The sequence below is a fragment of the Oncorhynchus tshawytscha genome, linkage group LG21 (genome assembly GCF_018296145.1).
Source record: "Oncorhynchus tshawytscha isolate Ot180627B linkage group LG21, Otsh_v2.0, whole genome shotgun sequence".
Taxonomy (NCBI): domain Eukaryota; kingdom Metazoa; phylum Chordata; class Actinopteri; order Salmoniformes; family Salmonidae; genus Oncorhynchus; species Oncorhynchus tshawytscha.
Genome location: NC_056449.1, coordinates 2,866,803 through 2,888,702, shown reverse-complemented (window position 1 = coordinate 2,888,702; position 21,900 = coordinate 2,866,803). Strand labels below are relative to the sequence as shown.

At 42.4% G+C, this 21,900-nt stretch overlaps 1 protein-coding gene across 2 annotated transcripts; it reads right to left on the bottom strand.

Moving 5' to 3' along the window:
- Positions 1 to 2,841: 2,841 nt before the first annotated feature.
- LOC112220699 (rho GTPase-activating protein gacJ) lies at positions 2,842 to 13,947 on the bottom strand. 2 transcript variants are annotated; one of them, XM_024382540.2, is made up of 5 exons: positions 13,481 to 13,947; positions 12,870 to 12,935; positions 12,701 to 12,764; positions 10,788 to 10,988; positions 2,842 to 4,777 (listed from the first exon to the last, which is right to left on the bottom strand). In XM_024382540.2, exons 1-5 carry the CDS (start codon positions 13,683 to 13,685, stop codon positions 3,442 to 3,444), a joined length of 1,872 nt encoding a protein of 623 aa, XP_024238308.1. In that variant the 5' UTR covers positions 13,686 to 13,947; the 3' UTR covers positions 2,842 to 3,441. The 2 variants fall into 2 exon arrangements, with proteins under 2 accessions (XP_024238308.1, XP_024238307.1); XM_024382539.2 differs by having other exon boundaries at positions 12,870 to 12,980; positions 13,481 to 13,943.
- Between the last annotated feature and the right edge of the window lie 7,953 nt (positions 13,948 to 21,900).

The following is a 21,900-nucleotide window of genomic DNA, read 5'->3' as shown; positions in this document are numbered from 1 at the left end:
GCGTTCCCTACTAGCATGCAAAACAGTTCCGCATCTAAAACAGTTCCACATTTCATGCAACTTAGCTGAATGTGAGTTATTTCAAGTCAAAAAACGTAAAGAGAGTCAAGTGACACTTTATCGCAGTCATCACAGGTGGTAAAACTTTCCCCAACCTGGGCTACCTCCGTTGCGAAGGAGAGCCATACCGCCGGCCACTGCTCTGCAGCTCAACGTGACATTCGTGGTAGAAACATGAAGCTGCTTGAGCTAGCTTATCCACCTCCTTCTCCGAAAACCCCCCAGAACCAGTCAGAGACACCACATCCTTTCCAGAATGCGGTTGCGCTTCAGGGAAGAAGAGAACCCAGCCAACTAGCCCATAGCTTGGCTGGGTTGCCCATCAGGGAATTGAACCCCAGTCCCCTGCATGACGGAGGGTAACAATTCCAACCACAAAACAGCCCCTCTCTCTCAGGCCGCCATAATTTAATTTTTTTTTTAAAGAAAGGGACTTCTTCAGTAACCCCAATCTAAGAAGTCAACATACAATAGAGTCTAAATTCAGCTGGTGACACCGGTCACACAAACTAGTCCATGCCAAGGCAGCCTGAGTGTATGTTTCCACCCCAGGCAAACAGGACAGCACTTGTGAGTATCTTTCAATTTCATTGTGAAATCATATGCCCTAGGCCATGGTCGGAGGTTCAAATCCAGCAGGTTAGGCTTTTTGACCATCTTACTTACCATCTTGCAAGGAAGCACTTGCTACACAAGCACAGCAGAGGTAGTCGGCTTTTTGCAAACACAAAACCCACAAGCAGAGCAGAAAGTAATTAGCTTTTAGCTAACACAAAAACCGATACCAAGACCCAAAACTCGCAAAATCTTGGGGGACGAGTACAGAGCTGAAACCAGTAATCTTTGTGTGCTTGTAAATCGAGTGACAAGTTCTCCTTCAGGCGAGCTGAAGAGCGGAGAATTGAGGAAATTAATGCGAGCCCAGGTGTTATGGCTAGGAAAGTTGGGGCTTCTGAGGGCGGACTTTGCATTTATTGGCCCGTTGGGCGTGTTTTTCTTCAGGTGACTCCTCATAGTATGTTATACCGAGTGACCAACTGAAAGGGAACCTTGAGTTACTCATAGGCAGTTTCTGGCTCTAATTCCATAGTATGGTATATACAGTTGAAGTCGGAAGTTTACATACACTTAGGTTGGAGTCATTATAACTTGTTTTTCAGCCACTCCACAAATTTCTTGTTAACAAACTATATAGTTTTGGCAAGTCGGTTAGGACATCTACTTTGTGCATGACACAGCAAATTTTTCAAAAAATTGTTTACAGACAGATTATTTCACTTATAATTAACTGTATCACAATTCCAGTGAATCAGAAGTTTACATACACTAAGTTGACTGTGCCTTTAAACAGCTTGGAAAATTCCATAAAATGGTGTCATGGCTTTAGAAGCTTCTGATCATCATTTGAGTCAATTGGAGGTGTACCTGTGGATGTATTTCATGGTCTACCTTCAAACTCAGTGCATCTTTGCTTGACATCATGGGAAAATGAAAAGAAATCAGCCAAGACCTCAGTAAAAAAATGTTGACCTCCAAAAGTCTGGTTCATCCTTGGGAGCAATTTCCAAACGCCTGAAGGTACCACATTAATCTGTACAAACAATAGTATGCAAGTATAAATACCATGGGACCATGCAGCCGTCATACCGCTCAGGAAGGAGATGCATTCTGTCTCCTACAGATGAACGTACTTTGGTGTGAGAAGTGCAAATCAATCCCAGAACAACAGACCTTGTGAAGATGCTGGAGGAAACCGGCACAAAAGTATCTATATCCACAGTAAAAACGAGTCCTATATCGACATAACCTGAAAGGCCGCTCAGCAAGGAAGAAGCCACTGCTCCGAACTGCCATAAAAATCCAGGCTACGGTTTGCAACTGCACATGGGGACAAAGATCCTACTTTTTGGAGAAATGTCCTCTGGCCTGATGAAACAAAAATATAACTGTTTGGCCATAATGACCATTGTTATGTTTGGAGGAAAAATGGGTAGGCTTGCAAGACGAAGAACACCATCCCAACCGTGAAGCACGGGGGTGGCAGCATCATGTTGTGGCATGCTTTGCTGCAAGAGGGACTGGTGAAGCAACATCTCCAGACATCATTCGGGGAGTTAAAGTTTGGTCGCAAATGGGCTTTCCAAATGGACAATGACCCCAAGCATACTTCCAAAGTTGTGGCAAAATGGTTTAAGAACAACAAAGTCAAGGTATTGGAGCGGCCATCACAAAGCCCTGACCTCAATCCCATAGAAATTTGTGGGCAGAACTGAAAAAGTGTGTGTGAGCAAGGAGGCCTTACAAACCTGACTCAGTTACACCAGCTCTGTCAGGAGGAATGGGCCAAAATTCACTCAACTTATTGTGGGAAGCTTGTGGAAGGCTACCCAAAACTTTTGACCCAAGTTAAACAATTTAAAGGCAATGCAACCAAATACTAATTGAGTGTATGTAAACTTCTGACCCACTGGGAATGTGATGAAAGAAATAAAAGCTGAAATAAATCATTCTCTCTACTATTATTCTGACATTTCACATTCTTAAAATAAAGTGGTGATGCTAACTCATCTAAGACAGGGAATTTTTACTAGGATTAAATGTCAGGGAAATGTGAAAAACTGAGTTTAAATGTATTTGGCTAAGGTGTATGTGAACTTCCGACTTCAACTCTATAGAACAGTGGAGGCTGCTGAGGGGAGGTCGGCTCATAATAATGGCTGGAATGGAGTACATGGAATGTTATAAAACACATGGAAACCACATGTTTGATACCATTCCATTTATTCCGTTCCATCCATTACTATGAGCCGTCCTCCCCTCAGCAGCCCCCGCTGATGTAGAAGAGTTAGAGATCGGACTGACAATAAATTAGAATACACAGATATTACCCGTTATTTGCTGTTGGTCGATTTACACTGTGGTGTAGTTGATTGTTGTTGGGGTTAAAGTTGATTGTTGTAAAATGCAGTCTGTGAGCAGTGTTTTCAAAAAAAGTGCACTTGTAGATGGAGGCCTGGGCTTGCACTGTTTGTTGATAATAGAAGTAGTTCTGTAGCAGTGCTGTTAGCCACATTATGCAAGCCTTTAAGATCAATACATCTGGATATAAGGTGCCAGTGCTTAGCTAACCACAACTTGTCTATATCAATGAATAAATCACAGCCTTGCTGGTACGCCCCCGCCGTTTTAAAGCCATGTCAAGGTCTAGTTGGTTCCAGACAGCCTGTCTCAGTCTCGTATAGTTCAGTTTTGGCATGGCCTGGTTCGGTTTACCTCCGTAGTATTGCAATATATCCGTTTGTCACAGTTGGGTGTGGCCAGTCTTTCCCCCTCCCCCATCCCAGTATGTCCTCTCTCTATCTCTCTTTCTCTCTCTCTCTTTCACCACTTGTGCTGACTGTGCACTGATCTCTTCTCCTCCAGAGACACACCCTCCTCTTGGCTGACCCGACAGTCCTGTATGTCCTCCATCTCTACCTCATCATCCTTCCCTTTCTCTGGGGTGCTCTGAGCCACAGCAGGGTCCTCCTCTTCCTCCTCCTTCATTAACTCAGCCGTACGCACCACATAGAACTCCATCTGACTGTCCGGGCTGGCTTTGACTATGGTACCACTCCCCACCCCCAGCTTGTCCTCTAAAGGGCCTCCGCTGGTGGGGGAGATCTTGACGGAGGTTGAGGTGGGGGAGACTTTCATGGAAGCCGTGGTGGGGGAGACTTTCATGGGATCCACAGTGGGGCAGACTTTCACAGGAACAGCAGTGGGAGAAACTTTGTCGGCCCTGACAGTAGCAAGGCTCTCAAACTTGTCCTCTGGCCCTTTCGTGGTAGGTGAGGTTTCGTCCACCTTGACAAAAGTAGTAGTATTCTTTAGAATGCTACGGGGTAGAGTGGTGGGGGACACCATTAAGGGGGTAGGGGCAGGAGAGACATTTAACGGGCTAGAGGAATGAAACACTTTTCTGGACGACTGGCCAGGGGAGACTTGTATGGGGAAAGGGGTAGGAGAAACATTTAAATGAGTAGGGGAGGGGGACACATTTCTGGAGGACAGGTCAGGTGAGACATTCAAGAGGTTAGAGGTTGGAGAGGCTTGTACAGGGGTAGGGGTAAGAGAGACATTTAAGGCGCTAAGACTAGGGTTATTATACGAGCCTTGGGTAAGGGGTAATATCTCAGGGGTCATGGGGGTGACTTGTACTGGGGTGGTGGTGGGGGAATCTTGCATTGGGGGTGTTAGAGGGGAGACGCCTCTTGGACTCGTGTTGGGAGAGACTGGTACAGGACTCTCTGTGGGGGACACTACAAAAGTGACCCTAGTAGGGTACATTTTAACAGGAGCCATCTCAGTGTCGTCAGGTGCACCAGTGTCCAGGCTGGGCTGGGACGACAGGATCTTCACAGGGCTGGAGGTCTGCACTGGAGCAGTGAAGAGGGGTTCCTCTTCTACCATGGGCTGGCTCAGTGGCACTTTGGCCCCCACTGGATCACTACCTCTGCGTGGGGAGAACAGAACCAGACTCTTCTTCCGCTTGGCCACGATGGGAACCACACCGTTGGTGCTGTCCGTTTTGACGTCTTTGAACATGCTCCGCAGGTTGTACCCCTCCTTCCTCTGGGGGTCGTCCTCATCCCCCTTCTCACTATCCAGAGCCTCTGATTGGTCTAACTGGTCGCCAGACCCCTGATCCTTTTTGTCCATGTGGGTGACTCGGAACCTGTAGGTATACGGACCTCTATTAAGTACATCACTACGATAAGGACATTACATAGCATAACTGTACACATGTAAAGTACTTAAACACAAACACAAAGGCCTCTGAATCCTCATAATCCTAAATCCTAAACCCCCTAGAGTCAAATGAGCACAATAAAAACATCAAAATCTGTCAGTTTAAGCTAGAGATATCAGCATCTGCGGTGGAAGGTGGCAGATCGGTGTCTATCAGACCAGGACACATCCCGGAAATCCCTGGTCCTGTTAGTCTAACATCTCATTCTAAAATCATAGGCATTAATATGGAGTTGGTCCCCCTTTGCTGCTATAACAGCCTCCACTCTTCTAGGAAGGCTTTCCATGAGATGTAGTAACATTGCTGCAGGGACTTGCTTCCATTCAGCCACAAGAGCATTGGTGAGGTCGGGCACTGATGTTGGGCGACTTAGGCCTGGCTTGCAGTCGGCATTCCAATTCATCCCAAAGGTGTTTGATGGGGTTGAGGTCAGGGCTCTGCGCAGACTAGTCAAGTTCTTCCACACCAATCTCGACAAACCATTTTTGGATGGACCTCGCTTTGTACACGGGGGCATTGTCATGCTGAAACAGGAAAGGGCCTTCCCCAAACTGTTGCCACAAAGTTGGAAGCACAGAATCATCTAGAATGTCATTTTATGCTGTAGCGTTAAGATTTCCCTTCACTGGAACTAAGCCCCAGACCATTATTCCTCCTCCACCAAACTTGACAAACTTGACTAATTTTACGGCGATCTCTACACCACTCCAGCCTATGTTTGGCATTGCACATGGTGATCTTAGGCTTGTGTTCGGCTGCTAGGCCATGGAAAACAATTTCCTGAAGCTCCCGATGAACAGTTCTTGTGCTGATGTTGCTTCCAGAGCAGTGGTCTAAAGTACTTAAGTAAAATTACTTGAAAGTACTACTTAAGTCGTTTTTTGTGGGTATCTGTACTTTACTTTACTATTTATATTTTTGACAACTTTTACTTCACTACATTCCTAAGGAAAATAATGTACTTTTTACTCCATACATTTTCCCTGACACCCAAAAGTACTAGTTACAATTTGAAAGCTTAGCAGGACAGGAAAATGGTCCAATTCACACACTTATCAAGAGAATATCCCTGGTTATCTCTCCTGCCTCTGATTTGATGGACTCACTAAACACAAATGATTTGTTTGTCAATTACAGTGCATTCGGAAAGTATTCAGACCCCTTCCCTTTTACCATATTTTGTTACATTACAGCATTATTCTAAAATGTATTAAATACATGTTTTTCCTCATCAATGTACACATGGTACCTCATAATGACAAAGCAAAAAGTTTTTAGAAATTGTTGCAAATGTATTAACATTTTTAAACAGAAATACCTTATTTATATAAGACCGTTTTGCTATGAGATTCAAACTTGAGCTTAGGTGAATCCTGTTTTCATTAATCCTCCTTGAGATGTTTTTACAACTTGATTGGAGTGCACATGTGGTAAATTCAATTAATTGGACATGATTTGGAAAGGCACACACCTGTCTATATATGGTCCCACAGTTGACAGTGTATGTTAGAGCAAAAACCAAGCAATGAGGTCAAACGAATTGTCCGTAGAGCTCCGAAACAGAATTGTTTTTAGACACAGATCTGGGGAAGGGTACCAAATGATGTCTGTAGCATTGAAGGTCCCCAAGAACAGAGTGGCCTACATCATTCATAAATAGAAGACGTTTGGAACCACCAAGACTTTTCCTAGAGCTGGCTGCCCGGTCAAACTAAGTATTCGGGGGAGAAGGGCCTTGGTCAGGGAGGTGACCAATAACCTGACTCCACTCTGTGGAGATGGGAGAACCTTCCAGAAGGACAACCATCTCTACACCACTCCACCAATCAGACATGTATGGTCAGACGAAAACCACTCCTCATTAAAAGGCGCATGGCAGCCCACTTGGAATTTGCCAAAAGGCACCTAAAGGACTCTCAGACCATGAGAAACAAGTTTCTCTGGTTTGATGAAACCAAGATTGACCTCTGTGGCCTGAATGCCAAGTGTCACATCTGGAGGAAACCTGGCACCATCCCTACGGTGAAGCATGGTGGTGACAGCATCATGCTGTGGGGAACAGGATCGAGGGAAAGATGAACAGAGCAATGTACTGAGAGATCCTTGATGAAAACCTGCTCTAGAGTACTCAGGACCTCAGACTGGGACAAAGGTTCACCTTCCAACAGGACAACAACCTTATGCACACAGCCAAGACAACGCAGTAGTGGCTTCAGAACAAGTCTCTAAAAGCCCTTGAGTGGCCAGAGTGTGGCCTGGACTTGAACCCGATCAAACATCTCTGGAGAGACCTGAAAATAGCTGTGCAGCGACACTTCCCATCCAACCTGACAGAGCTTGAGAGGATCTGCAGAGAAGAATGGGAGAAACTCCCCAAATACAGGTTTGCCAAGCTTGTAGCGTAATACCCAAGAAGACTTGAGGTTGTAATTGCTGGCAAAGGTGCTTCAACAAAGTACTAAGTAAAGGGTCTGAATACTTATGTACATTTTATATTTCAGTTTTTTTTATACATTTGCAAAAACTTCAAACTTTTTTGCTTTGTCATTATGGGGTATTGTGTGTAGATTGATGAGGAAAAAACAATTTAATCCATTTTAAAATAAGGCTGTAACATAACAAAATGGGGGAAAAGTCAAAGGGTCTGAATACTTTCCAAATGCTGGAGTATTACCCTGGCTATCCGTAATAATTTTTCTTAATGGTGCAGTCTGGTTTGCGTAATATAAGGAATTTGAAATGAGTTATACTTTTACTTTTGATACTTAAGTATATTATAGCAATTACATTTACTTTTGATACTTAAATACATTTAAAACAAAATACTTTTAGACTTTTACTCAAGTAGTATTTTACTCGATGACTTTCACTTTTACTTGAGTCATTTTCTATTTAGGTACCTTTACTTTGACTCAAGTATGACAATTGGATACTTTTCCCACCACTGTTCAAGAGGCCGTTTGGAACTCGGTAGTGATTGTTGCAACCGAGGACAGATGATTTTTACACTCTATTTAACCTATTTAAGCGCAATAGCACTTGGCGGTCCCATTCTGTGAGTTTGTGTGGCCTACCACTTTGCGGCTGAGCCGTTGTTGATCCTAGACGTTTTCACTTCACTATGACAGCACTTACAGTTGACCGGGGCAGCTTTAGCAGGGCAGAAATCTGATGAATTGACTTGTTGGAAAGGTGGCATCCTGTGACGGTGCCACGTTGAAAGTCAGTGAGCTCTTCCTTAAGGTCATTCTACTGTCAATGTTTGTCTATGGAGATTGCATTGCTGTGTGCTCAATTTTATACACCTGTCAGCAGCGGGTGTGGCTGAAATAAGGTCATTCTACTGAGAATGTTTGTCTATGGAGATTGCATTGCTGTGTGCTCAATTTTATACACCTGTCAGCAGCGGGTGTGGCTGAAATAGTTAAATTCACTCATTTGAAGGGGGGTCCACATACTTTTGTGTATATATTGTACATGTCGGTTGTTTTGCTCTAATATGCTCACAAGACTCATCTGAAGATAGCCAGGTAGCAGTTTAAAAAAAATGGAAGTATATATGAAAGTAGTTTCAGTGGTGTAAAGTACTAAAGTAAAAGTACTTGAAAGTACTACTTAAGTAGGTTTTTGGGGTATCTGTACTTTACTATTTATATTTCTGACTACTTTTACTTCACTGCATTCCTAAAGTAAAATTTAGTTTTTACTCCATACATTTTCCCTGACAACTAAAAGCCATTTGAACGCTTAGCAGGACAGAAGAATTGCCTAAATCACACACCTATCAAGAGAACATCCCTGGTCATCCCTACTGTTTCTGATCTGGTGGACTCACTAAGCACATGCTTTGTTTGTAAATTATATTTTAGTGTTGGAGCGTGCCCCTAGCTATCAGTAAATTAAAAGAACAAGAAAATGAGGCTGTCTGGTTTGCTTAACATAAGTAATTTTACATTATTTATACACTGCTCAAAAAAATAAAGGGAACACTAAAATAACACATCCTAGATCTGAATGAATGAAATATTCTTATTAAATACTTTTTTCTTTACATAGTTGAATGTGCTGACAACAAAATCACACACAAATTATCAATGGAAATCAAATGTATCAACCCATGGAGGTCTGGATTTGGAGTCACACTCAAAATTAAAGTGGAAAAACACACTACAGGCTGATCCAACTTTGATGTATTGTCCTTAAAACAAGTAAAAATGAGGCTCAGTAGTGTGTGTGGCCTTCACGTGCCTGTATGACCTCCCTACAACGCCTGGGCATGCTCCTGATGAGGTGGCGGATGGTCTCCTGAGGGATCTCCTCCCAGACCTGGACTAAAGCATCCGCCAACTCCTGGACAGTCTGTGGTGCAACGTGGCGTTGGTGGATGGAGCGAGACATGATGTCCCAGATGTGCTCAATTGGATTCAGGTCTGGGGAACGGGCGGGCCAGTCCATAGCATCAATGCCTTCATCTTGCAGGAACTTCTGACACACTCCAGCCACATGAGGTCTAGCATTGTCTTGTATTAGGAACCCAGGGAGGAACCCAGGGCCAACCGCACCAGCATATGGTCTCACAAGGGGTCTGAGGATCTCATCTCGGTACCTAATGGCAGTCAGGCTACCTCTGGCGAGCACATGGAGGGCTGTGCGGCCCGCCAAAGAAATGGCACCCCACACCATGACTGACCCACCGCCAAACCGGGCATGCTGGAGGATGTTGCAGGCAGCAGAACGTTCTCCACGGCGTCTCCAGACTGTCACGTCTGTCACATGTGCTCAGTGTGAACCTGCTTTCATCTGTGAAGAGCACAGGGCGCCAGTGGCGAATTTGCCAATCTTGGTGTTCTCTGGCAAATGCCAAACGTCCTGCACGGTGTTGGGCTGTAAGCACAACCCCCACCTGTGGACGTCGGGCCCTCATACCACCCTCATGGAGTCTGTTTCTGACCGTTTGAGCAGACACATGCACATTTGTGGCCTGCTGGAGGTCATTTTGCAGGGCTCTGGCAGTGCTCCTCCTGCTCCTCCTTGCACAAAGGCGGAGGTAGCGGTCCTGCTGCTGGGTTGTTGCCCTCCTACGAGCTCCTCCACGTCTCCTGATGTACTGGCCTGTCTCCTGGTAGCGCCTCCATGCTCTGGACACTACGCTGACAGACACAGCAAACCTTCTTGCCACATCTCGCATTGATGTGCCATCCTGGATGAGCTGCACTACCTGAGCCACTTGTATGGGTTGTAGACTCCGTCTCATGCTACCACTGGAGTGAAAGCACCGCCAGCATTCAAAAGTGACCAAAACATCAGCCAGGAAGCATAGGAACTGAGAAGTGGTCTGTGGTTACCACCTGCAGAACCACTCCTTTATTGGGGGTGTCTTGCTAATTGCCTATAATTTCCACCTGTTGTCTATTCCATTTGCACAACAGCATGTGCAATTTATTGTCAATCAGTGTTGCTTCCTAAGTGGACAGTTTGATTTCACAGAAGTGTGATTGACTTGGAGTTACATTGTGTTGTTTAAGTGTCCCCTTTATTTTTTTTGAGCAGTGTACTTAAGTATACTTGGCTACACTCTTACTTGGCTACACTCTACACTCCTCTGTGGAAGGGGTTCTACTTGGAACCCAAAAGAGTTCTACCTGGAACCAAAAGGGTGCTATCTTCAACCTAAAATGTTTTTTTGGCTGTCCCCATAGGATAACCCTTTGAGGAAACCTTTTTGGTTCGAGCTAGAACCCTTTTGGTTCCAGGTAGAAACCTTTCCACAGAGGGTTCTACATGGAACCCAAAAGGGTTCTACCTGGAACCAGACAGGGTTCTCCTATAAGGACAGCCGAATAACCCTATTGGAGCACTTTTTCTAAGAGTGTAAATAAATAAATATGAATGTATTGTGTTGTCAAATATTAGTAAGCAGTCCAGTGTGACTCACCTTCCCACAGCGAACACAGTGGACTCTCTCCTCTCTCCCGGCGTTCTCGGCTTAATGGTCCGAGGTACACGGCTCCGGCGTCGGGCCTTCTTGGAGCGCCCTTGCACACAGAGCGTGCAGGACTTGTGGTCAAGCTGGGCTCCAGAGTGCACGGTGTGGTGATGAGGTGGAATACCCCCCAGGCTCTCTTTGCGCAGTAACCTTTCGGAAAGACAAAGAAGGAATCACTCTGTCATATGTATTTCCCATTCAAACACACTGAACCATAGAACCCTGACTAAGCAAAAACATCCAAAGCCAAAGACACTTTTCCAAGAAGCAGCTGCCGGTTTATAGCATATTTATTGGAATCTGTCTGTGAAATATGAATCTCTAGTGTGATCTATTAGTCCCTTGGTTCCCGACTCTGACCGCCTCTGTCCGTGACCTCCCTCCCATCAGGACTACAGCGTCCCTGAGGAGGTGTCTGTAGCTGTGCTGAAGCTGGCTAAGAGAGGAGAGTGTGGGAAGAATACGAATGGGTGGCCAACGAATGCCACAGCCCTGTAGGCTGCTATCAGTCTGAGCACTAGCTTGGCAAACAGGCAGGGACACTAAAACACTCAACCTAGAGGTGCCAAATAAGAATCTGGATTTAATTAAAAAGCATAAATCAGTTTTCCTTTCTCTAGTACGCTAGTAGCACATCACAGCTATATTATCACAGCACATCACTGGGTCGGAGTTTCTCTCAAATGCCCTCGATCATCTCAACCTAGAATGCTTTATATGCAGTGGTGGAAAAAGTATCCAATTGTCATACTTGATTAAAAGTAAAGATACCTTAATAGAAAATAACTCACGTAGAAGTCATCCAGTAAAATACTACTTGAGTAAAAGTCTAAAATGTAAAAAGTAAATTATTTTCTGTAGGAATGTAGTGAAGTAAAAGTAAAAGTTCTCAAAAAATATAAATAGTAAAGTACAGATACCCAAAAAAACTACTTTAGTAGTACCTTAGTGTTTTTACTTAAGAACTTTACACCACTGTTTATTTATATGGATGTGGGTAGTAGTAGAATAAATGTTTTCTCTTGTTCTGTATCTTCCTCAAATGCTTCATATGGATGTGAGCAACACTTCGTTGGCATACAGTAGCATAATATGTTGAGAGGCTATTTGTGTTTTGCTTCAGAACACAGCAGTAAAGATCAGACCCCATAATAGAGCTGTGGATGCAGCAGGGCAACAATAAGCCAGGTGGCCCTATGGGACAGGCAGCCCAAGGTAAGAGACACTGACTGCATACACAGCTGTCAACAGGGACACAGGAACAGAGGGGCTGGGCACACCACTGTAAAGCTACCATCTGGTCCCAGGATAAATACAAGCTACACACAATACACTTTATCCAGACTCAGTCTGACTACTACAGGCACAGTGAAATGTACACCCATTATTGTGGCCTCTCTGAAAACTCAACACCCTAAAGAAGGAGGGAAACACCTGTAGTATAGTACACCGAGTACAGAAGACCTACATTTGAACCATATGTATTATGTACCACATAAAGACTGGTTTGTTTAAGTGCTAAAAGGAACTAGGACTGTATTACTTGAGAGAGTTGGTGATCTTAGGAAGTAAGGTGCTTGTTTACCTTAGCTCTGCACACTAAAAGACTTTCACCAAGGGTGATAATACAACCATGGAGTAATGCCAGTCAGATGAACTAAACATCATGTAAATCAATGTTTTATATCTAAAAGAGGCTTAATGTTTGAACAAGCTATGCTTACATTTTATGAATCAAAACAGTTCACATTTTAAGTGTACTTATTTTCAGTATATTTTTAAGACAATCTGAATGTGAATCCACTTACATGACTAATAGATAGCATAACCAAATAAAAAAAGTTGGTATTAGCTATACATACGTAGGATCATGATGTTCACAAATATCCTGTTTTCCTAGCATCTCCTTGAAGGCTTCCATGTTGGCTAGAAGGCAAAACAGAACACAAAAAATACACATTTATTTTAAAGTGTAATTCCTAAGGTATTGACAAAATCTAGTATCTATTGTGTTGTTTCTCGAGTTACTACCTTCATTTTCAATGATGCACTTCAGGATTTGTTCCACAGTGTCTTGATGGTCCTCTTCTTCATCATCTGTAAGACATGAAAGATTGTCTGGCGAAGCAGCTGGCCCCCAAGCTTGCTCCGTCATCAGTCGAGATTATTAAAAGGAAATTCTCAATGTTGTCGACCTTAACCCTGTTTTAACCATTTTTAAAAGGAGCTTATTTATGTTTGTGTGAATCAACCGATTCTACAGCTCCTTTAAGGTAGTTTATTTCAACTAAAGCATCCACTGATGGGCCAGCTTCATTTAATATGGAAAATATGACTTCTTTGCGAGTATCCAATGTTGACATAGGAATTCATTTAATTCAAACTGAATAACATCCTCTTAAACTAAATAGTACAATAGAGTTCCTCTGTTTCCTGTTTAGGAAAGGGCCAAGGCCCTTTGGATAAAAACCGACACCTCTGAAAAAAGTCACACATACCATATGTATCTGCCTCAAAAATCAATAGTGGACGCTTGTTAACTTCTTCAACCCATATCCCCGATCCTGACATCAATGGATAGATCAAAGCCAATATATAAAACTCTTTCTGACAGATCCTTGTTTTCCCTGGTAGATACTTACCATTCTTGTCTGGTCCCAGTTTCTGCTCACACTCCTCCTCATCTTCATCTTCCTCCTCCCCTGTCCTGCAGCGGTAGCCCTTCTTCTTCAGAAGGTGGCAGACCAGGAAACCCAGGAGGCCCGTGATGAAGAAGAAGAAAACCAGGAGGAAGATCATGTATGGGGGAGGGGGTTCACCCACTGTCGATGCCTCCAGGTCCGTCATCTCTCAGCAGTCTTCACTCACCCTCTATCTGTACCGTAGTCCTAAATAGGCAATGGGCACATACATATGTACTGTACTGTAGAGTCAGTGATGAAACCTTGAAGGGGGTCCCCCACCACACTTAACAGACGTCAACTGTTGATCCATTCAGCAGCATTGATGGGCCTGCGTGCGTGGTCTTGTCTGGCCATCTGAGCCTCCTGTGTGGAATAGATACCCCCCCCGACCCTCAGCTTCCGTGCGTACCGCTGGCTAAAGCCAACTTTATCTATCTCAGCAGGCAGAGCTGGGCCAGTGGGTACACACCCTCTGTTTTTTCACTGGGCATCTTAACCAACACAAACACAGACACACTGTGCTAAATTCCACAGGCCAAGGAGTGAGGTATTCATCGGTGACTCATTAATTCAAATTCCGTTGTATGGTACTTGATAGGTTGTAAAACCCGGCCAGCAAAATAACTCAATGTTTGTACTACAATGTTATTTTTAAAGTTGTGAATTAAAGTTTGAAGCTTCTGCTTACAGAGGAAGTTGGTCAATATTTTGGTCCATATTTTTTATTACAGATGGCCTAGACACAACCACCTAAAGCCCATCACTCCAGCAGTTCAGGCATATACTTCATTGCAGTTCCCCAGCAGCAGTAGAATTCTTGTGTCCCTCTAAAGAAAAAAAGTACATTCCCTTCTGCCTACTCTCCCAGCCTGACATTTTTACAATATGTGGGTGGAATTGGAAATGTATGGCAACTAATGTTTCTGTGAAATGTACAGTCTATCTGTCCCTCTAAATCATGCCACTTACTGATAAGGCTGTCACTAGTCTAGTGCCACAGTCACAAGAGGACCAGTCCTGTATACAGCTGACATGTTCTGTCAGACTTGCATCAATTGATTATAGATTCTCAGTAAATCTGTTGAATTACAATGAGGTAATTTGCAGTAAACATTGAATTTGCAGCAAAAAAAATGACAGGAAAGGACACGAGGAAACTGAAATATGGGGCAGAATATCTCTGCATCAGCATAAGCACAGATAATCTTGAGGTGACTCAGCAATATAATGCACTCCATCAGGAACACACACATTGATGACACTGCAGCAACATACTGTGTTTTTCCCTGTCACTGACAGCAAGCTCTGCACTAATAACACTGCAAATGGCATTTTTAAGAATTGCATTAAAAAAATGTGATTCAATTGAGCCAACGATTTTTATTTGTGATGCCTGCTGTTGTTTATTTGTGATGCCTGCTGTTGTTTATTTGTGATGCCTGCTGTTTTCCCTTTTATTTCCTAAAGATTCATATCATTTCAAACTAGCTACAAATTGGCCATTTGAATTTCATAGATGAGTATCATATCAAATATACCCGACTTCTACTCACCATGGCTGACTGTTTCCACATTCTGACTCCTTCAGTGACATACATGACCTTTTGAATATCAACTTCTTTTCAGATAACCTTTACTATAACTTAAACTGTGAAGAATGCACAGCGGTGCAGTAAATGTTTTTGGGGAGGGTAAGTGTTTAGGGGCATATTTGCATTACTGCATCATCAACATAGATTGTCTCAGTTCAAGTTCAAGTCTAGGGCTACACAAGTGACCTTGAGCTCAGTGATGACTACCTGACTTGCTGTTACTAATCCTATTACAAAAAACACTACAGCTACATGCTTACATAAATCACTATAAACTAAAGACCGGCAATGGACAGTCAAGACAGCTATTAGGCAATAGCCACTAACTAGCATGTTGGTTAGGCGGGTGACAGAAGGTGAGCCCTTGAAAAAATCATGAAGAATTTTGATCAATGGATACATTTAACCTATTTAAGATCTTTCCACACTTTGTTATGGAAACACTGTAGTTTACTTCAAGTTTGTTTAGATTTTGTAAAGACTTTAATCATTATTATTTAGTAAGAACACCTTTATACACTGATTATAGTGCATCCTTTGTCAGACAGCATTTAGGAATGTTCAAGTTCAACTTTTGTACTAGTGAAGTCCGTTAATAAATTGTGACGTGAGCGGCGGTGGCCCATGACTGCAACAGTAGCCTTGAAGACCCAGAACAGAGTGACCATGACCATCCCGCAGTGCACTCGATCTTTTACAAGTTTTGGGCGGCCTCGTTGCCCATGATGGCACATCTGCCCTTGGCTTTGTAAATGCGCTAGTTTAGCTACGACACGCACACATATGATGGAATTTTGAGAATGACAAATGTGACAAAACCAGATATTCGTGCTGAGTCTAGTCTGAGTCGGAACTTGACCGAGAATGCACTTGAGTGTATGATACGCTCCATCATCCTGACTAAAACAGGCGCTCTTCCATAATTAATCAATGACACAATGCTGCGCCAAATCACATATATATATATATTAATTCTAATAATATCATTGCATAGTAATACTGTATCTATCGCTGAGCATAACAACATAGTCGCAATTCATTTGCTGCATCATACGTTCCCCAGGTTCGCTTGCTGATTTGAACATCCCACCCGCCCATCGACAACCTATAATAAAACATCCCCCTTGATCATTATTTAACGAGCCCTACTCACGTTATTTCCGAAACATTAGGAACCCCTAGTAAATGTGGATGCTATCCCCATAGGTGTGTGATCTCCTGTAGTAAGTCTTTTGAGGTGCGCTTGTTGTCTGACTGAACGAGAGCTGCTCTGGAGTAAACCGAAGGGACGAGATTCGTTATTTAAAGGGAAAATTATTATTTAAAGGGAAAATAACCCGTGTTTTTTTTATTTTGAAGCCAGATTTTTGGACTGTTATATTTGAACAATTCATCCAATTGGTCCAATTAATCTAGGCTAACCATTAAATCATTTTAAACGATTATTATAGTAGTCCTGTTAAAACTACAAACTACACAAATTAGGGTTAACTAGAATTAGATGTGGATACTTGAAGAACACCCTCTTAGAAGAAAATAATAGCTGGACAGGTTCACACATGGCATGATTAAACCAAAGTGACATCAAACATGAGTTTTATCAGCACCTTGCATTATCCACATTAAAGGGGGAAACATTTGGATAACCAGAAGATATAGGCTACTGTCTGTGAGGTAGGTCTATATAGGCCTACCTCACATAGTCAAAGTTGCTAATAATCAGAATAATTAGAGAGATTTGATTTGATTTGAGTGCTCTGCTCAACCATTGATGAATTGATCAATCCTACCCTTGCAAACCTATATGAACTTTCCTTGCAATCTAGATGTGATGAGTTTGCTGCATATTTCCGAGATAAGATAGCAAACATTTGGCTGGGTATCAGTCAATCAAGACCCGATGAGAAGTTTGATGATATGTGCCCCAGTCTAGCACGCAAAGGCACTATGGAGTTATTTTCCCTGGTTGACACAGACATACTCAGGAAAGTGATAGCACAACTTAAGCCTTCTACCTGCCTTCTCGATCCTATCACCACCACCTTCTTCAAAACAGTTTTTAATTGCATATCTGAAGAAATGAAATCTATTGTTAATCACTCCCCACTGCACTAAAAACTGGTATGGTGAACCTAGGTACCTATTATTGGAGCCAAAGCACAGAGGCAGAATCTGGCCGCACATTTTGACGAGCAATAAAGATAAAACACCAGGTAAAAAAAATCTAGGTGTCATTTTATATTCTGACCTCAAATTCGAATCACACATTAGGAATGTGACCAAATAGATTTTTACCACCTGAGGAACATTATCAAGGTGCGGCCGTTTCTATCTCAGGCTGATACAGAGAGACTCATCCATGCTTTTATTAGAAGCAGACTTGACTACTGTAATTCTCTCCTGTCTGGTCTACCCAGAAAGCCATTGGTAAATTGCAAAACATATAGACCAAGAACGAGACGGAGAGCACAAATTACACTGATTTTAAAGTCTCTGCACTGGCTGCCTGTGAGTTTTATAATTCATTTTAAGATTCTTCTATTGGTTTTTAAATCAAACCACGATTGTGCACACCAATACATATCAGTCATGCTTTTGAGTTATGTACCCAGTAGGTCCCTCAGGTCCTTTGGCCTTTTCACTATTACAATGCTTAGGACTAAGAGGCTTGGAGAGGCTGCCTTTAGTTACTATGCCCCCTGCCTCCTGAATAGCCTGCCAGAGAACTCTAGAGGGGCAGAAACTTTGGGCATATTTAAAAGAGATCTTAAAACACACCTTTTTAGCTTTGCTTTTCCTTAGGGTGCTTTTCAGTCTTTCAGTTTTTGTTATTATTATTTTGTTGTTATTCTCTATGTCTGTTGTTTTTTATTAATATTTTTTCCTGTGAAGCACGTTGTGTTGCGTACATGTCTGAAATATGCAATATAAATAATGCTGGATATGATTTGATCTGACCTCTCATTGGCTAGAATGGTCCCACCTGATCTCGCCACATCCCTGCCTGCCTGCCTTCCATCTTTGAGGACATGTATTTCCATTGTTAGTGCGGTCACTTGACTATCTTGTGAATTGACAGTCTTTGATGAGTGATGAGAAAAAACAGACGAGCCGCGAGCGTCAACGGGGTCAAATTAAAGAAAGTATATTTTTCTCGCGTCTACGCGGAGAACTGTTGGAAAATGTGCGGGTAAATTGCGTGGGTCGTTTGTAGAAAAGGAATTAGAGGAATTGTTATCATCAGCAGTGGCGATGAAATAGCAATCTCACTTTCTCTTTCTCTCTCTCAATTCAATTCAAGGGGCTTTATTGGCATGGGAAAAACATGTTAACATTGCCAAAGCAAGTGAAGTAGATAATATACAAAAGTGAAATAAACAATAAAATACACAGTAAACATTACACTCACAGAAGTTCAAAAGAATAAAGACATTACAAATGTCATATTATGTATGTATACAGTCTCCCTCTCGCTCTCCCCCCACTTTCAGTCTGTATATTTGCATTATGTCCTGCTACCATGTCCCCAAAGGCAAGGTATTGATAACACTGATGAAAAGATGTTTATCTATGTTTAATAAAACTGAATTGTTGATTAATAAGACCCTGAGATGTCTCTGTTATTATTCCCGGTATGGGATTTCAATCCTTGAATAAATGATCTGACTGCCAATCAGCTGCCCCCTGTGTCCTCACCTTAGAAGTGCACTTGCTGTGAGACTTGTGTTAAGATAAACTTCTTGGAGAGAGAGAAAGGTAGGTGAAGTCTTAGTGACTGATTAACATAGTTAGAATAGCTAGGAAATATGATTGTATTGGATTTATTACCTGCCATTACAATTGACTTTTATATAATGGGAAACATTATAGATTTTTGGTTGATAGACAAGTCTGAGAGTGCTCACTTTGAGGTACTTGACACATAGAGATAGATAGAGGACTCAAGTGCCCAAAATCCTGTATTAGCATGGGCTGCGCCAATGAGGACTTTCACCATTTTGAAGTAGCAGAAGGACAATCCCTCTAATTCCTTTTCTTCAAACGACCCACACAATCCCAACTGTGGGACAGACTATGTTTGTTCCCACACTTGGGACTCTGACTCTCTATTGGCTACACTGACTTTTGGCCTCCCATCCTATTCTAACCACCTCTTGCCGGCTTTGTATTCATGTTACCTGATGTATTTGCTGTACAATGTGATCTTGTTGCCATCTAACACACATTCAAATGTCATAAATCAACACTGCAGATCTCTTCCTGTCCTCTGCCGTGCCTTGATTCCCTTACTATTACTGCATTGTCGGAACTAGAAGCACAAGCATTTCGCTACACTCGCATTAACATCTGCTAACCATGTGTATGTGACAAATAAAATTGGATTTGATTTACTGTTGATGATATCTGGAAATGTGCATGTACACCCTGGCCCATCTGCTGTTGCTAGCACCAATTCTGACTTGTGCTCTGATATCTGCTTCACTGATTTCTGCTCTCGTAAAAGCTTGGGTTTTCCACAAGTTAACACTAGAAGCTTATTACCAAAAACTGATAATTGAAAGTGTGGATTCACAGCTCCAATCCAGATGTGTTGGTCATTACTGAGACGTGGTTAAGGAAGAGTGTTTTGAATACTGATGTTAACATTTCTGCTTATAACCTTTGGGGGGAGTGGCAATCTTTACCAAGGATCACCTTCAGTGCTTGGCTGTCTCCACCAAGTCTGTCCCCAAACAATTCGATTTTTTGGTTTTAAGCATTAAACTTTCAATAAGCTCTTTGTTTACTGTTGTTGAGTGCTATCGTCCTCCATCAGCACCAGCCTGTACCCTACCTGCCCTAAGCTCTCTACTGGCCCCTTACACTAAGTCTGAATTTGTCCTGCTAGGTGACCTAAACTGGGACATACTTAAACCACCTGACCAAGTCGTAAAGCAATGGGACTCCCTAAATCTTTCTCTGATTATTACCAAACCCACAAGGTATGACTCCAAACACCCAGAAAAGGCGACTCTCTTTGAATTTATCCTCACAAATAATCCTGATAGGTATCAGTCTGGTGTTTTCTGTAATGACCTTAGTGATAACTGTTTAACAGTCTGTGTTCGTAATGGCTGCTCAATGAAATAACAAGTCCTGATTTGACATAGACGCTTGCTAAAAAACTTTAATGGGCAAGCCTTCCTTCATGAACTGCCCTCTGTAAAATGCTATCGATTCAGCTTGATCCCCTCTGTCGAAGCTTGGACCTTCTTTTTTTATATTTTCAGTGGTATTGTTAACAAACACTCCCCATAAAGAAAATTAGAATTAAAGACAGGTTCAACCCCTGGTTCGACCGTGATCTTGCAGAGTTACTCTACCTCAAGAATTGCATTTGGCGAAATGCCCAGCACACGCATACTCAGGGTGACTAGCTCTCGTTCACAAATGAGAAATAAATGCACTCAGGCTATCCGGAAGGCCAAAGTTAGTTACTTTAAGGAGCAGTTCTCTCTCTGTGGGTCTAACCCCAAGAAGTTCTGGAAAATGGTTAAAGACCTGGAGAATAAACCCTAATCACAGCTTCCCATGTCCATTAAAACTTCTTCGGGATAGGGGGCAGCATTTTCACTTTTGGATAAATAGCGTGCCCAAATTCAACTGCCTGCTACTCATCCCCAGAATATAAGATATGCATATCATTAGTAGATTCGGATAGAAAACACTCTGAAGGTTCTAAAACTGTTTGAATCATGTCTATGAGTATAACAGAACTTATGTAGCAGGCAAAACCCTGAGGACAAACCATTCTGATTTTATTTTTGAGGTCACTGTCTATTCAATTCTACGCAGTTGTGTGATTTTCTAAGGGACTTGTTTGCAGTTCCTACCGCTTCCACTGGATGTCACCAGTCTTTAGAAATTGGTTGAGGTTATTCCTTTGTGTAATGAAGAAGTACGGACATCTTGAACAAGTGTCACGTCATGTGTACTGTTTGATAGAGGCGCAAGACCAGAAAGCATGCTTGAGTTTGTTGTCTTCCTGTATTGAACACAGATCATCCCGTCTTCAATTTTATCGATTATTTACGTTTAAAAATACCTAAAGTTGAATTACAAAAGTAGTTTGAAATGTTTTGGCAAAGTTTACAGGTAACTTTTGAGATATTTTGTAGTGACGTTGGTCAAGTTGGAACCAGTGTTTTTCTGGATCAAACCGCCAAATAAAAGGACATTTTGGATATATATGGAAGGAATTAATCAAACAAAAGGACCATTTGTGAGGTTTATGGGACATATTGGAGTGCCAACAAAAGAAGCTCGTTCAAAGGTAAGGTATGATTTATATTTTATTACTGCATTTTGTGTCGTGCCTGCAGGGTTGAAATATGCTATTCTCTCATTGTTTACTGTTGTGCTATCATCAGATAATAGCATCTTATGATTTTGCCGAAAAGCCTTTTTGAAATCTGACATGTTGGTTGGATTCACAACGAGTGTAGCTTATATCTTACATGTGTGATTTCATGAAAGTTTTATTTTTATAATATTTTATTTGAATTTGGCGCTCTGCATTTTCCCTGGCTACCTATCCCAGAGAGTTTTTAATGATAATGATGTTGTTGTTACTGACAAGAAGCACATGGCTGAGCTCTTTAATCACCACTTCATTAAGGCAGGATTCCTATTTGACTCAGCCATGCCTCCTTGCCCATCCAACATTTCCTCATCTTCCACCCCTTCCAATGAGACTAGCCCTGATGCTCCTCCCTCTTTTTCCCCTGCCCCTCTACAAAGTTTCTC

Bases quoted from the DNA above. Each gene is read 5' to 3' on its own strand.
- LOC112220699 (XM_024382539.2), bottom strand. From the start codon at position 13,685: ATGACGGACCTGGAGGCATCGACAGTGGGTGAACCCCCTCCCCCATAC. The intron at 12,981-13,480 runs GTAAGTATCTAC...TGACGGAGCAAG, and splicing joins ACTGGGACCAGACAAGAATG to CTTGGGGGCCAGCTGCTTCG. The intron at 12,765-12,869 runs GTAGTAACTCGA...TTTGCCTTCTAG, and splicing joins GTGCATCATTGAAAATGAAG to CCAACATGGAAGCCTTCAAG.